The sequence below is a fragment of the Grus americana genome, chromosome 7 (assembly GCF_028858705.1).
Source record: "Grus americana isolate bGruAme1 chromosome 7, bGruAme1.mat, whole genome shotgun sequence".
In the NCBI taxonomy this organism is placed as follows: domain Eukaryota; kingdom Metazoa; phylum Chordata; class Aves; order Gruiformes; family Gruidae; genus Grus; species Grus americana.
In genome coordinates, this window is record NC_072858.1 from 19,468,233 (window position 1) to 19,481,915 (window position 13,683).

At 41.0% G+C, this 13,683-nt stretch overlaps 2 protein-coding genes across 15 annotated transcripts in view; one reads left to right on the plus strand and one right to left on the minus strand.

Annotated features, from left to right (window-relative positions):
- The window catches only part of KIF20B (kinesin family member 20B), a 38,401-nt gene extending 37,442 nt beyond the window's left edge, over nt 1–959 (minus strand). For all 9 annotated transcript variants that reach the window (XM_054832705.1, XM_054832703.1, XM_054832710.1 and 6 more), the window contains exon 1: nt 835–959. The gene's annotated coding sequence lies outside the window, so the exon portion shown is untranslated. The remainder of the gene's footprint in view (nt 1–834) is intronic.
- Nucleotides 960–1,071: 112 nt separating this feature from the next.
- PANK1 (pantothenate kinase 1) overlaps nt 1,072–13,683 on the plus strand; it is a 48,319-nt gene continuing 35,707 nt past the window's right edge. For 2 of the 6 annotated variants that reach the window (XM_054831568.1, XM_054831571.1), the window contains exons 1-5: nt 1,072–1,343; nt 2,352–2,473; nt 6,096–6,274; nt 10,040–10,135; nt 10,386–10,504. In XM_054831568.1, the coding sequence (XP_054687543.1) occupies nt 10,455–10,504 (50 nt within the window). In that variant the 5' untranslated portion in view covers nt 1,072–1,343; nt 2,352–2,473; nt 6,096–6,274; nt 10,040–10,135; nt 10,386–10,454. Of the gene's footprint in view, nt 1,344–2,351; nt 2,474–6,095; nt 6,275–10,039; nt 10,136–10,385; nt 10,505–11,191; nt 11,424–13,683 lie in introns of those variants that run through there. The other 4 variants (XM_054831574.1, XM_054831567.1, XM_054831570.1 and 1 more) reach the window with 4 other exon arrangements.

Sequence of the window (13,683 nt, forward strand, 5' to 3'; positions counted from 1 at the left end):
ATACTCTCATTCTGTGCCTTGTTATGTAAGAGGCAAAAGACAAACATTAAGCTGGAACTGAAAGTGTTCATGAGCCCAGCACTCAGACCAGTGAAGTTGAGCCACTGACAGCATGCAAAAGCCAGACTGTCCATGTCTCCACGTTGTGTCATACAGCACTGTAATTAGCTTAGATATTCTAGTGTAAACAGGTATATTGCCCGGTTGCAGCCTCTAACAGGTACTTATATACTGGGATATGCTATTGTAACTCTGCTTATTGTGACACTAGTTTAGAGCTGCAGACACCCTAAGAGAAAGGCACCCAGAGCGGCACACATGCAGCAAAGCGTGGTCACAGCACAGGTCACGGCACATGTGCAACCTGTAGCTCTGCCAGGCAGTACAAGAACGGGTAGAAAAGGCTCCAAACCACATAATAAGCCTCACAGCTTATATAAAACACAAAGCATCTGCCCTTACACTTAAAAAAAAAAAAAGTTTTCCTTCTGCAAATATCAATCTTTCACTTCAAGGCCTCGCACTGTTTTCCCGTCCTTACGGGACCGGGCCGCATGGCCTTCCCAGCGCCGGGGCCCTGACCGAGCGCTAGCCGCGACTCGCACGCCCCACTGCGGTACCGAAGAGCTTTCGCACCCCCCCACCCTCCCCGTGACTTTTCACCCGCCATAACGCTAGTAAGCACGATCGCAGCGAGGGGAAAAGGCCAACAGCACCGCCCTTCACGAAGCCCACCCACAACGCTTCCCAGCTCCGCCACCCCCAGCCCACAACCACCGCCTCCTTTCCCCCTCAAGCGAAGGCCCAGCAGCCCCACAACCCGCACGGGCTTACCTGAGAGCCTATGCCACGCTGGGCGGGCTCAGCTGCCGACCCCCGCCGGGTGAAGGCAGCTCCGCTCTCCTCACCTGCCCAGACAGCCACCGCTGCTCACCAGTACAGCGTGACCAGCACGGCCGCGGCTTCTTTTCAAATCCGACCAATAGCAGTGCGCGGCGCCGCGCAGCCTTCTGGGAGGGCGGCCGTTTCTGCGGCGAAAGGCCCGACGGGAAGTGTAGTTTTGGCGGGGGCGGTGAAAGCGGGGCGGAGTGGGCCCTACCTGCCTGCCTGGCGGGGCTGGGGGAGGTTTCCTGTCAGGCAGCGGCTGGGCTTTGCTATGGGGGTGAGCTATGAGGCTTCTGTATCGCACGCAGGGCCTGTCCTCTTAGCGGCAGCAGGACCTCAACTGCCACGGGAAGGCGCGCTGGGCTCGCCGGGCTGCCCCGCGGCCTGCCCTCACCTGCCCGCCTCGCCGACTGCGGTGCCCCGGCTTTGCCTCCCTCAGGTCCGGCAGAAGGATATACGTAAGTTCGAGCTTGCCGATACTCTGGGTCATTACAGTGATGCTATTTACACAGGCGTTTTGCAGGCTGAGAGGCAAGCTGAAGCTTTGCAATCTGTATATAAACAGGATAATCACTGTTTGCAGGTAGCGAAAGGGTGAGCAGGTAGTGAGGCCAGGTGACCTGCTCGAGCTGCAGGTGCCCTATATCAGGACAGGGATCAGCAGAATTGGGAAACTCCGGTTTTAAGTTCAGGCTGTGCCTGTTCCTCATCCTGGGTTACAATAGTGACAGCTGTGGAAAGTACTTAGTAAGGTATCTTTGTTTAAAACCTTCCTCAGGTAGAAATTATTGTTTGGTGCCAGGTTTAGATGATAGGGATTTAATTTCTTAAACAGCAATGAGAGAAATCCTTTGGCTTTATTTTCAAAACTGTCATAATGCGGAACAGATCATCCTTTTCTAGAATGTCAGGGTACGGAAATATACACGTTTTGGTAACAAAAATTACCATAAGTTTCTCTTTAGACTCAGACAGGAATTCTTTGAACTTTAATAAGGAACATCTGCTGGTTTAAACTTTAAATAAAAGGAAAAGTAACCTGAAAGTAGTCTGTAACTACCAAAACCAAACGTTTGTCTTTCATTTGAAGAAAAGAATGCCAGCTAGTGCAAGCTGTTCTGTAGAAGAATAATTCTACACAGATACTGTATCAGTTGCTTTCATGAGGTTGTCTTTAATATTAAATCCCATTTTTCTTTAAACAGAGGCTATGTCATATCAGTAAAAGGTGTACATGATTTCAGTTCAGATGCAGGCCATGTTGCAAGAGTTGGTCTGTTTTAACAGCAGAAAATGATGCAATGTTGAATTTGAAATTGTTTGCCAAACAAAACTGAAAAGCTCTTGTAGACATTCTTTAAGACTTAGGCTAACTTTTTAAAAAGTATGTTAGTTTTTATCCTGAACAGAACAGTGAATTCAAACTACTGAACTCACCTAATACCAAACCATCTTTTTCATACCAGGAGGGGACTGAGAATGGCTCCCAAAGAAAGCGAAAAATTACCTCCAGGGAGCAAACCTGAAAGTTGTTCTCTTCCACTTGTTGGAAAGCAAAACTGAAGATCTTCTCAGAATATTCTGCAAGGTATATTCCTAAAAAGGTTGGGGGCTATTTTCTGCAGAAAATTGTTCTTGCTAAGTTGGGGCATAACAAAGGCCATGGTACAAGCAATATTTTGGTTTTGTTTGAATATTAGATCTCTGAAACTGTTCTTGTAATACTGCACATGCTGCATAATTTAAACTTGTATCTCAAAGGACTACCATAAGCATACTAAAAGAGCAAACTAAAACACAATCTAACATGTGCTCCTAGCCTCACACAAACCATGATAAAGAAAACATTAGATCAGCATAACCAGCCCAGCCTGTTTTGGAGTGGGAGATGATGAAACTCCATCTATGTAAATAACCTTTATGGCTTTCCAGCATTATATTCTCCTTAAAGTGGTTTATGCAAGGACAGCTAGTTGCAACAAAAATATCTGCTGCCAAAACTGCTAACTCATTAGCCCCTGAAATTTGATTATGTTTCTTTCCAAATTCTCTATAACTTGTGGAGCAAGGCTGCCATACTCCAAGGGGAAAAGATTTTTTTATAAATTACTTGCTACAACTCTCCCCATTACCCTTAGAAACTTACATTCCCTGTATTTGGGACAGGATTCAAAAGTTGTGGATAGTCTACTCGTCTGAGTGATGAGATGGTGCCCTATGAGACAGCATATCTCAGCTAGCTTTTATATTGCTGTCAGAAGTAATTAGAGACACAGTCAATGCTGCTGGGACTTGGCCTGGCATCCTTCAGCACATCTGAGCAGCAGCCAAACCAGGACTGACTTCAGCTTCTTTGCACTCAACTCACCTTCCCGAGGGAATTACTTCAGTTTCCCCTTGGCACCCCCTCGGCACTTCTGGTTCTGCTGTGCACCCCCACGCCCTGGCAGCGCTGCCTTCCTGTACTGGTTCAAGGGAAAAGTCCTTCTCCTGCAGTGTGCATTTGGAGCTGACTGGCAAGAAAGCTCCCGTTCCTTGTTGCCGAGGTGTCTTGGAGGAAAATGTTGTGTTATCTTCTTGGTGGTCTGCCACATCAGCCCCTTTTCACCCTATCTTTTGGGGCAGTGCTTGTCATTTATCTTATTTGCACAGTCCTGTGGATGCATTTCACACTTCCTTTAATCTGAACCTACATAGTGGTACTCTCTATGTCCCACTCCCATCAGTTGCCTTCAGGTGACGTTATTTCTAATGCATATACAACTGATTTTATGAACTCATGACTTTGCAGGCTATTCATTTGCTTATTTTTCTTTAGTAATATAGGTATGTTTTCCTTTACCATCTCTTTTAAGCAATGAGCTACTTCTTCAGTCTCACATTTCCCAGTTCATTCAATATATTTTTCTATGTCTGTCTTTTGATTATTTACCTATTTGCTTGTTTCCTGCTCATCCATCCCTCCTAAAACATCTCCTTTTAGTTTTCTGTAAAAGTTGGCGCTGTGTTCTCTGAAACAGCAAGACTAGCTTTAAGGTCACAGACTCCAGAGAAAAATGGCTTGGGTTTGTCAGTCTAATTTTTGTGCTTTAGCAAGTTTTCCCTTGAACTCAGCAGCACAGAGGCTGTCACCTGAAAGCAAACAATTTTTCATGTTACCATCCTGTGTAAGTTGAATAGCATGGCACTTCTTCCTTCAGATATGAACATATGTCAAATTGATTACGGTAGACAAGGTGACGTGGCCCAGAACTGAGGCTCACAGTAATGTCCAGGGTTAGTGCCTCTGCCCTGCCACAAAGGCCCTCCCAGCCCCGCAGTGCCGGCAAAAGCCACCCCAGTGGGGAGCAAGACTGCAGCCTGCCTTGCACTACCCCAACTCTGCCAGGCTCTCAGGCCAATCTGCGGCAGAAGGTGCCTGGCCCAGGTGAGTTGGAGGCAGCTGTGGGCGCTCCCCAGCTCAGAAGGCTTCACCCTGGGGGCAGGTGATGGCATCAGGGCCTGGGAGATTACAGCAGGGCTGAGTGTTGAAGGGCAGCTGACCAGGATGTCAGGGCCCTTTCCCTGGGCAGCAGCGGGGCGGGGGGAAGGTGGGCAAGGGCTTTCTGCCAGCCCCACCTGCAAATGCTGTGGCTGTTTTATGGCTAATTTGGTTTAACTGAGTAATTGTGGGATTTTTGGGCAGGGTGGGAGGAAACCATTACTGGAAAGAGCTTGCAGATGGTCATGAGGCCACTCCCTTGAGGTGCTCTAGGAGAATAAAATGCAGTCTGGAAAATGAATTGTAGACCCACCAGCAAAGAGAGGGCTTGAGGAGCATGTGCTAGTGAGAGATACCTATCCAGGAGCCTGTAGAGGAAGGAGAGGGTTGCTGTAGGCAAGCCATAGTTCCTGGTGCTGGTCTTGGGCCTTGATGCTCAACCTCTGGCTGCTTCCCAGCAAGTAAGATGTTGGGGTTGCCTGTCCTCTGTGGTCATGGTTGCTTAAAAAGTCATTCACTGAGGAGAGAAGCAACAGGGATCTCACATCTGGAGACATGGTTGTGTCCAGAAGGCTCGTTTAGGTACTGCTCTGCATGTGCTTCTTATAGATGCAGTGAGGCCACCTGGTCCCATGGCAGTCTTTTGTGTAATGAAAATATACTATGTGTGCTCAGCATATTGTTTTAAAATCTTCATAGTTTCTTTTGAAAACCTATGTATGGCAAACATAGTATTACTCCTTGAGCAGGGGCTGTGTTGTCTTACATAGGAGAAGATTTGAAATATATTTACTGAGATGTATTTTGTTCAGTTTGCGTAACTCAAGACTTAGTCTTTGGAAAGAGTGTAATTCATACCAAAAAAAAGTATTGCTGTTTCTTCCTGCTTCTCCTTCAACCCTCTGGTTATTCTTTCTGTCACTCTTTGAATTACTGCATAATTCTCTGATGAGCTAAAGAGATCATCGCAGCTATAACCAACCTTTTAATCTATTAAACCAAAAAGTTTCAAAATCAATTATTCTCTATAATACGATAATATAAATAATCATGATTTTTGAAGGTCAGATCTAGCATTTTAAAATCGGAACCATCTACCTCTCATCACCAGGCTTAAACAATACCTGAAGACATAATTGTGTGTCTTGGATCATTATGCTTACCAAGTGCATGAGTGTACTTAGATTCTCAGGTAACTTTAATTTGAACAGCTCTTTAATAAGCATGTGTAACAAAGTGCCTCATAGTGGCAGTGTTCTATACTGGCTCTACAGACTAGAGCAAGTGACTAGCTTGGACATCTTGAGGAATTAGTAATGCAGTTATTTTTCAGTATTAGTGTGCTGTATGTTTTCTCCACCAACCCATTTTTAAATCTTGTGTTATTAGGAACAGGATTCTTTTCAAAGCAGGATCATTAGAGTCTGCCATTAGGGCAGTTGTACTCATGTTTTTCTAATATAGTGGGATTCTTAACCTCACAGAGGCTTTTTAATATCACAGCACAGATTATGATAAAATATGTTTCTATGACATACCCTACTCATTTGAATTGCCAGTTTGGAGTAAAATTTAATAGGCTATCAAGATGAATAATAATTGAGAAATATTTTGTGTATGTGTGTATATATATTTATGTATGTTTTACTACCAAAGGAAACTGAAGCTTTACTAACTGGAGAGCAAAACAAAAAAAAAATCTACTTTTTTTTTCTTCTGCCTTTTCTAGGGTCTTTCTATAATGCTGGCAACAGATGCTATATGACTACTAGTGATGGCTAAGTATTTTGCTTCTGTACTGCTGAAAGGGGATGAAGCATTCAGACATGAGTCACCTGATCAGTCCAAACAACACAATATCATATTAGTCAGTATAACAGCAAAAGTGGCCTCTGTTTGGGGAAAATGGTAAGAACTGTTTTCACATTGTGACACAAGTATTTGTCCTATAAATCTATCAGCTGTTTTGTGTGACTGAGTCATAGCCATGTAGTGAATAGTGTAGTTAGTTATCAGGCGTTTAAGATACGTGTTGTCAATGATAAAACAATTGTTTAAAAAATATACAGTTAGAAATTTTTTTTTGTGAAAGCATATTTATACAAGAAAAGATAACTACTCTTAAATTGTGTGCTGTCTTATTATTTTTAAGAACAAGTCTGCATAGATGGCTTTTCCATAGAACTGGTTGCTAAATATAGTTTCTGGGGCATTTGTGATGTGCCCCAGAAAACTAACTCCATCCCAACCAGACACAGTACGCTGTGTCACTTTGGGTTGTGATCATGCTGAACCGTGTAAACCAGGCATTTTTGAGCTACTGGTAATGACATAATTGGAAACCTGACAGAGAATCCACAAGCAGGAAGACGGGTGGTTGGTATTGACTAGGTGTGCAATATTCTTCCCTCCTAGTCAACGTCATACTGTTGTCTCTGGATATTCTGTTAGAAATGGCTCTACAGCTGGAATAATCAATTGAATCTGGTATTTAGAGAAGTCAGTATGAGTCTTGCCACTGTTTTCATGTAGCCAAGATCTTTCAGCTTTCCTATGGATTTCAAGTCCTTACATCCTTTAGATGTAAAAATGGAGTAGTATTGTTGATGTAGAGGGACAGACAGTCCAGGAACATTGGCTATTTCAGAAAATGTTTTTTATACATGCTGCTATATTTCATGAATGGTATTTGAACTATGTATCCAAATTTTGTTTGGTTCCCTGAAATGCCTCCCTTTTATTTCTAACCCTGTGCCTAAGTTCTGCAAATATTTGCATAATCTCTTTTTAGCTCTAAGTCTGGGACTAGGCCTGTTGCACTTTTTGCCGTATATGATGTTAATTATTTTCTTTGCAGACAGTGTGTTAGCTTGTAACCTCCAGGTTAAAGGCAGGGGATGAATTCCAAATGTTATTAGTAAAACTTTATTTCTCTCCATGTGTTGTTGATTCTTTTTCAATCATCCACAGAGCTGTTTAAATACCAACACGGGTAACCATAATTTAAAGGTAAAATCTCAGGACTGACTTTCCTAAAATGAAACATATGTTTCAGTTTTATTTCAATTGAGGTTTCAGAAGTTTTATTTCAGTTCCAGGTTGCTCTTGGAAATTCTTCATGGTGTAAGAAATTCAAGCTTTAATCCTTAGGATTACTTTTTTGAGAATGTGGTTTCTTCTTTCATAGTGTTATGTAAAATACAGGCTGTAAATGGCTCTAATGGTCCCAGAGCCCTCAGAACAGCCCCAGAAAATTTTACCAAAGACATTCTGTTGCTAGTTACATTCTCAACTGTTACTCTGTTATCTTACTAGAAACTTAACAAGATAAATAAATTGGAACATGAAGTCAATACATATCCAGAGTAATACAATTCTGAAATAGGGGAACTGGCCAAGATATATCTGAATATATAGCAGATAAATAGCTGATAGCTGAAGAAACTGAAAGATTTCCACTAAAGGGATGTGTATGTACATATATATAACTTCTGTGTAGAAGCCAGAAGACTGGACACTTCTGTGTCTCAAAAATATAGTGCCTCAAAAAGATGTGGTTCAAGAGCAAGAAGCTTATTGCTTTGTGTGACATGGGCTAAACACGAGGAGCAGGATACGTTACAGTGTAGCCATTACAGTATTTCAGTGTAGTATTACTCATGTTTCTGGCTCTGACACCCAAGAGAGAGCTTCTTTTATTCTTGGCAAGTCTGTCTGTCTTGACCTCAGAAACTAGTGCCGTTCTCTGACGTTATGTACCATTCCTCGGAATGTCATCATGGCTTTAGGCACTCGGGGCTTCTCCTTGAACTCACGTGAAGTTGCGACTGGAGTGGCATAGTCACGCCACTGACCTTCGGATGGTTTAACCTGGGCTTCCTGTAGAGCCAGCGGAAAGAAATGCTCAGAATAGTTTCAGGCCTAAATTAAATTCTTGTTCTGGAAGTGCAGTTATGCCACATGGCACAGCTAGCAATATAACAGTAACCTGAATGGCCCTCTGCAGGAACCTTGCTTTCTTCACTAACCTCTTAGTTTAGGTAGCAAAATTAATGTCTAGTGTTGGGTGACACAGTTGTCCTACAGCATGATAAAAGGGCAAGGAACGAACATTTAGAAAACAGATTTGTTAACCAGTGACTTATCTTTAAAGGACTTGAAAATAATGGCTCTTTGACAATAGCAAATGGCCCAAGGCATTTCCTGTTTTGGTCTGAGCTCGGGTTTTTTTTGGTGTGTGGTTTTGTTTTTTGGGTTTTTTAAGCTTATATTTTATCAGTATTTTGGGCTTGGCATTGTCCACAATGTAGGAAAAACAGAAGGCAAGGAGCTTAATACATGATAGACATCGGCCCTGCATAGAATGAAGTCATACTCCTGAAAAGAAGAGCCTGTATTCGTGCCATGCAATTGGACTGCAGTGCTCTTTACAGTCCTTGAAGAGGACAGTCTTCTTACCTGAAAGTGGACCAGCAGATGAAAGCTGATGAAAACTCGTGAAGCCTCAGTTGCTTCTCAAAGGGTGGATTAATAAGGAGCTAATTTTTTAAACACATTCTTATACCATTATTTTTGGCCAAATGAGCAAGTAGATCCACATGGCCAAACAGGTGCTGGGACAGTAGAAGAGCAGGGAGAAATGCTGGTGGAATAAAAGGGCAGGGCTGCTTCTCTTCTGTTAGGCAGTCTTAGATTGGCTAAATTGCTTGTGAAGTTGCATCTCTGGCAGTTCTTCAGCAAGGAGTCAAATATGCAGGTGGCTGGCTGGATTGCAGCCTTCGGGCATATCCAGACTTGCAGAGTTAGTATTTCCAAACATAGTTTAACATATAGTTCTTAATTTGATGCTGCCATGCCTGATGTTGTCACAACATGCTGCAGCCAAGGAGAAGCAGAGTTTTGAAACAGGCCAGGCTTCCTTACTGAAGGTTTGCTCGCAGCTGAAATCTGAAGAAACTGAAAGCTTTCCTCTGAAATGATGAGTGTTACCAAGCACTGGCTGATCTGACCCTCTGTAGTCAGAATAAAACCCATTTTGCAAAAACTGAGATGTAAATGGCAAAATTCCATTGTTAGTAATTCAGTTTTGTGCATCTGAATTTTGCTTTGCTGCTTCAACAGATTATAGGATCTGACTGCAGTTCCAGTCAGGTGTTTTTGTACAGTGTTGCCAAGTACTGTCATGCTACCACGCTTCATCATGTATGTGGGTGCACTGAAAAATACACACACATTTATAAAGCACCCTAAGATCTTTCTGGGTGAATGGTATTATAAAATGAAGATAATTATTCCAACAATTAATCCAAATATTCTATATAAAGCAGATTTTTGGCATTGTGAAAAGAACTAAAACATGCAACAATTTAGGAGAAAGGGAGGAATCCTTTTATTTTAAGGATAATATTAGTATAAAGTTAGAAATGAGTCATTTTCTAATTCATTTCTAACTGGGTGACTCATGCTCTTGGCAAATTAATTATCCAGTACAACTGACTCAAATAGATGCTATAGTTTTTATTGTTTTAATCAGATGGCTACTGCTGTTACAAATAAACATAAGGCTTGATTTCAGGTCTAATAAATGTAGCTATATCCTGCAAATGTTGCCACAGTGCTGGTTGAGGATGTGTTACGCGTGCCAGATTTTTTTATCTGATGTTTTCTTTTCAGTTTTAGGTGGATGGTGTAGCTAGCTACTGGGTGTCTAAAGCAGCCGTGGCCACCAAGAATCTCAGCAATGAACTTGGGCAAGGAAAATCTAATGTGGTATGTATTTCTTTCCATCCAGGAACTGTGATTTATTAAAGCCTCATCACAGGAACATTCCTACAAATAAACTTTTCACCTCTGAATTCTTAGCAAATTGGTTGATGAATATTATTGACAATGCTGATATGGGGATAATGGGAAGATCCATGCCATCTTTGCTTGGGATGGATATAGTACTATATTGTTGGCTGTAACCCTCTCTCTTTCTGTTTTGTTTTTCTCTTTCCGCCCTCCTGCTTGGCTGCAGTTTGTAAAGTGGTATCACAGTGCAGGTCTGATCTGATGAAACCACAACCAATGCCAATGCCTGCCTACGATGGGAAGAGAACACAGACCACAAACTTGGGATTGCTGGCCTCTTATTAGGCAAGTCTGTTGCTCATCTTCCCCTTTCCCCCCGGTCCCCTTTGTCCCTGTGTCTCCTCTGTATCATTAACTGATATCAAAGTTCAATGTCACTGGTGGCTAGGAACCCAGTGTCATTTGGCTGTACATACACTCTTCCATAAAGAAGTCAGGTGTTACCTCCATGTTGGACATTCGTCATGCAATGAAAATATGGAACACAATGTTATTGTAATAGTTCTGAATGATTTTCAGCTGAAGTAATGAAGAGGAAAGTCTGGCACATTTTAGTGAGATGTTCATGTTTCTCAACTATGATTCTTAAATTGGGAGTTTAAGTTTCTAGTAACGTTAGAAATCATTCATATTCATTGCAGATACCTGTATGTTCTTACTGATAAAAAGTAGAGTATTTGCTGGTATAGCTGAAATTATTCCTGTACTGAGACAGGACAATGTCTAAGAAAACTGCATTGAGTAGTGCTTTCTATTCTCTTTACTTTGTTCAGTTGTAAATGTAGTAGACAACAGATCAGATAACTATTGACGTAGAGAATAACACAAAATATGTCAAACAGGGACTTCAAACAGCGTGTTTTGAGGCCAGTAACCTGTGTGCCTAGAACTTTGATCATACTGGTAACAGCCAAATGGCATAACTTATGTGGATGTGCATGCAAAGATCAATACGTAGCTTTTCACTGAATTTTACAAGCAGGACAACAAAATGTCAGTGAAGTGAAAATGTAGGTTTCTAATAGGGTCAAGGAGGTTCAACAAAGGGAGCTAATACTGATGAATTAATTTGCTGAAACTGCAAGCAAAGGAGTTTGTTTTTTAAAGCTAAATGGATCCTGTTTTCAATAAGTAGCATGAAGGAGGAGTCTTTCCAGGGCCCTGTCATATCAAATGGAAGACAGCATGTTTTGTCTGATGAAATGTAAGTTTGACAGCTAATCAGCCAACCCAAAGCATTGCTAGATTAATAGCCAATTTTGCTGAGATTACAACTTCTGGAGAACTGAAGATTTTTCTTGAATTTATGATTGACTGAGGAAAATGATAATTCCTTTTAGGAAAATTAAGTTATTCTGATCTTTTTCAAACAGAATTCTTTGAGATTTCCGTTTCAGCACTGACCCTGCCTTGGCAAATGAGTTAAAAATCTGAAAATTACTCTGGAATACTGCAACTAAATATTCCAGTTGGGGGGCATGGGTATTTTAATTTCCATTTTGGGCCAAACTGATCCAAATATGGGTTTTAGTTTGGAGGTGAGACCTGTCTGCAAGTCCTTTCTAGCTTTGTCACTACTTTTTGTTTCAGCATTGTTGCTTTTGTTTCTTTAAATGGAAGGTGAGAAGAGCAGTTATTTACAGTTCGTGAAGTGTCTGAAAATCTGTGGGTACAAAGCACTGCATAAGTGCAAAGTATTTAAATTCAGAACTGTGTTAATGTCGTCTTCCTTTTTTTCTTATGCCAGTCTGTTCTGTGACTGAACTCAATCTGCTTATAATCAAATTTAAACTTGGCTGGTGAATAGGGGTGGAGAATTGTTTTTGTTTTAACCACAGACTTTTTAGTTTACTGAAACTAGGGTTCCAGCCTGATTACTCTCTGCAGGAGAGAAGTGGTTTTTTGGTTGTCTTTGTTTTTTTTTTTTTAATGTTTTCATTGATTAGATAGTCTTTGCTAATTCTATGAAAGAAGTAATGATGTGTTGTTAATCCAGGGCTGTTTGCATTTGCCTCAAAATGTGGGAATTAATCTGCTCTAAAAATGACTTGTTTTATGTACACGTTGTTTAGTTTATATGTTCTGGGAGGATCTAAGGTCTGAAAACTGGCAATAATAATGAGGAGGTCATAAATCAGACAACTTTTCTTGGTTTAAGATTTTAGGTCAGGCATATCAATTCCAGCTTATACCAAATTTCAGTTGTGCCAGTGAATGGAGACTATATCATGTCATGTAATTTGTGGAGACTCTTCTTTGCAATCCTTAAACTGTGACGCCTCATAACCACTGCAGCAGTATTTTCCTCATACCTTCATCTGATGGGGTAGCAGAACCTTTCTTTCTGGCTTATGTGGATGTTCTCTTCCCCCCCCACCCCTTCTTTTTAAGAGGAAATGGAATGAAGATAAGATACATGTCTACTTTGGTATTTTAAGTAAATTTTATAAATGGAAGAAAAGCAAATCAATTTGTGCTTGCTACTTTTAGAGCAGTCAGACAAAAAGTGTGAGACACTGATGTCTTAGACCTATCAGGTCTGTTTTCAGTGGATATACAGAGGTTTTGTAAACAAAAAAAGGTTTCTATGTCTCCTGTTATACAGGAGATACACAATACTTTTGTTTTTTCTTCCCATGTGTGAAATGACTGGCACCAAAAGTAACTCTGTAGCTTCTTTATCTGACTTCCATGTCAAAATTAAAGGTAAATACAACAAATTTGGTTAGCAGTGTTCATGAGATCAACGAGTCTGATCTACCATTCTGGTTTAAAAAGAGCAATAAAAGCGTATAATTAGGACTTTATATATGAGTGTGGAAATAATGCTTTGGTCCCAAGGGGTTCAGTCATGTGTTACGAGATAATAGAAAATCTTTTGTGTTCCATGGTACTTGGTGTATATGTTTCTTAGAATACTTTTAGGTTAATCATTGATTCAAAGAACTTGTTTTGATGACCCAGATGGTCTCTTTGAGTCTTAAATTCCCATTAGACCAAGTGTGTGTTTGTACTAGTTATGTTTTATTACAAGAAAACAAATATTTTGGTGACACTAAGGTTCCTGCAGTGAAATGTAAGTTGCCTTCTATGCAGGAGAGACCCTGGAAGTTACTTTCTATTGTTTTGTTTTTTTCCCCACAGTATATATAATGAGAAGACAGAAGTCTATCATCATAGTTCTGTTTTCTTTTTTTGTGTGTACATAGTTTGTATTGAACTTGTGAAAACCTGAAAGTTCTAAATTGGCATCTTGAACAAAATGCATTGCACAGAACAGACTATTCACTATAATATTTACTCTGAAAGGTCACCAGTCCCAGAAATATCAGAGGATATAACTATGGCAAACCAACCCAATGTTAGCATAATGTTTGGTTGTTTTCCTTCTCTGTTACTAGGTAGTTGGAGCCTTTAGGAACAAATTTGTCATTTATAGCACAGCCCCTTCCTACACAAGACTC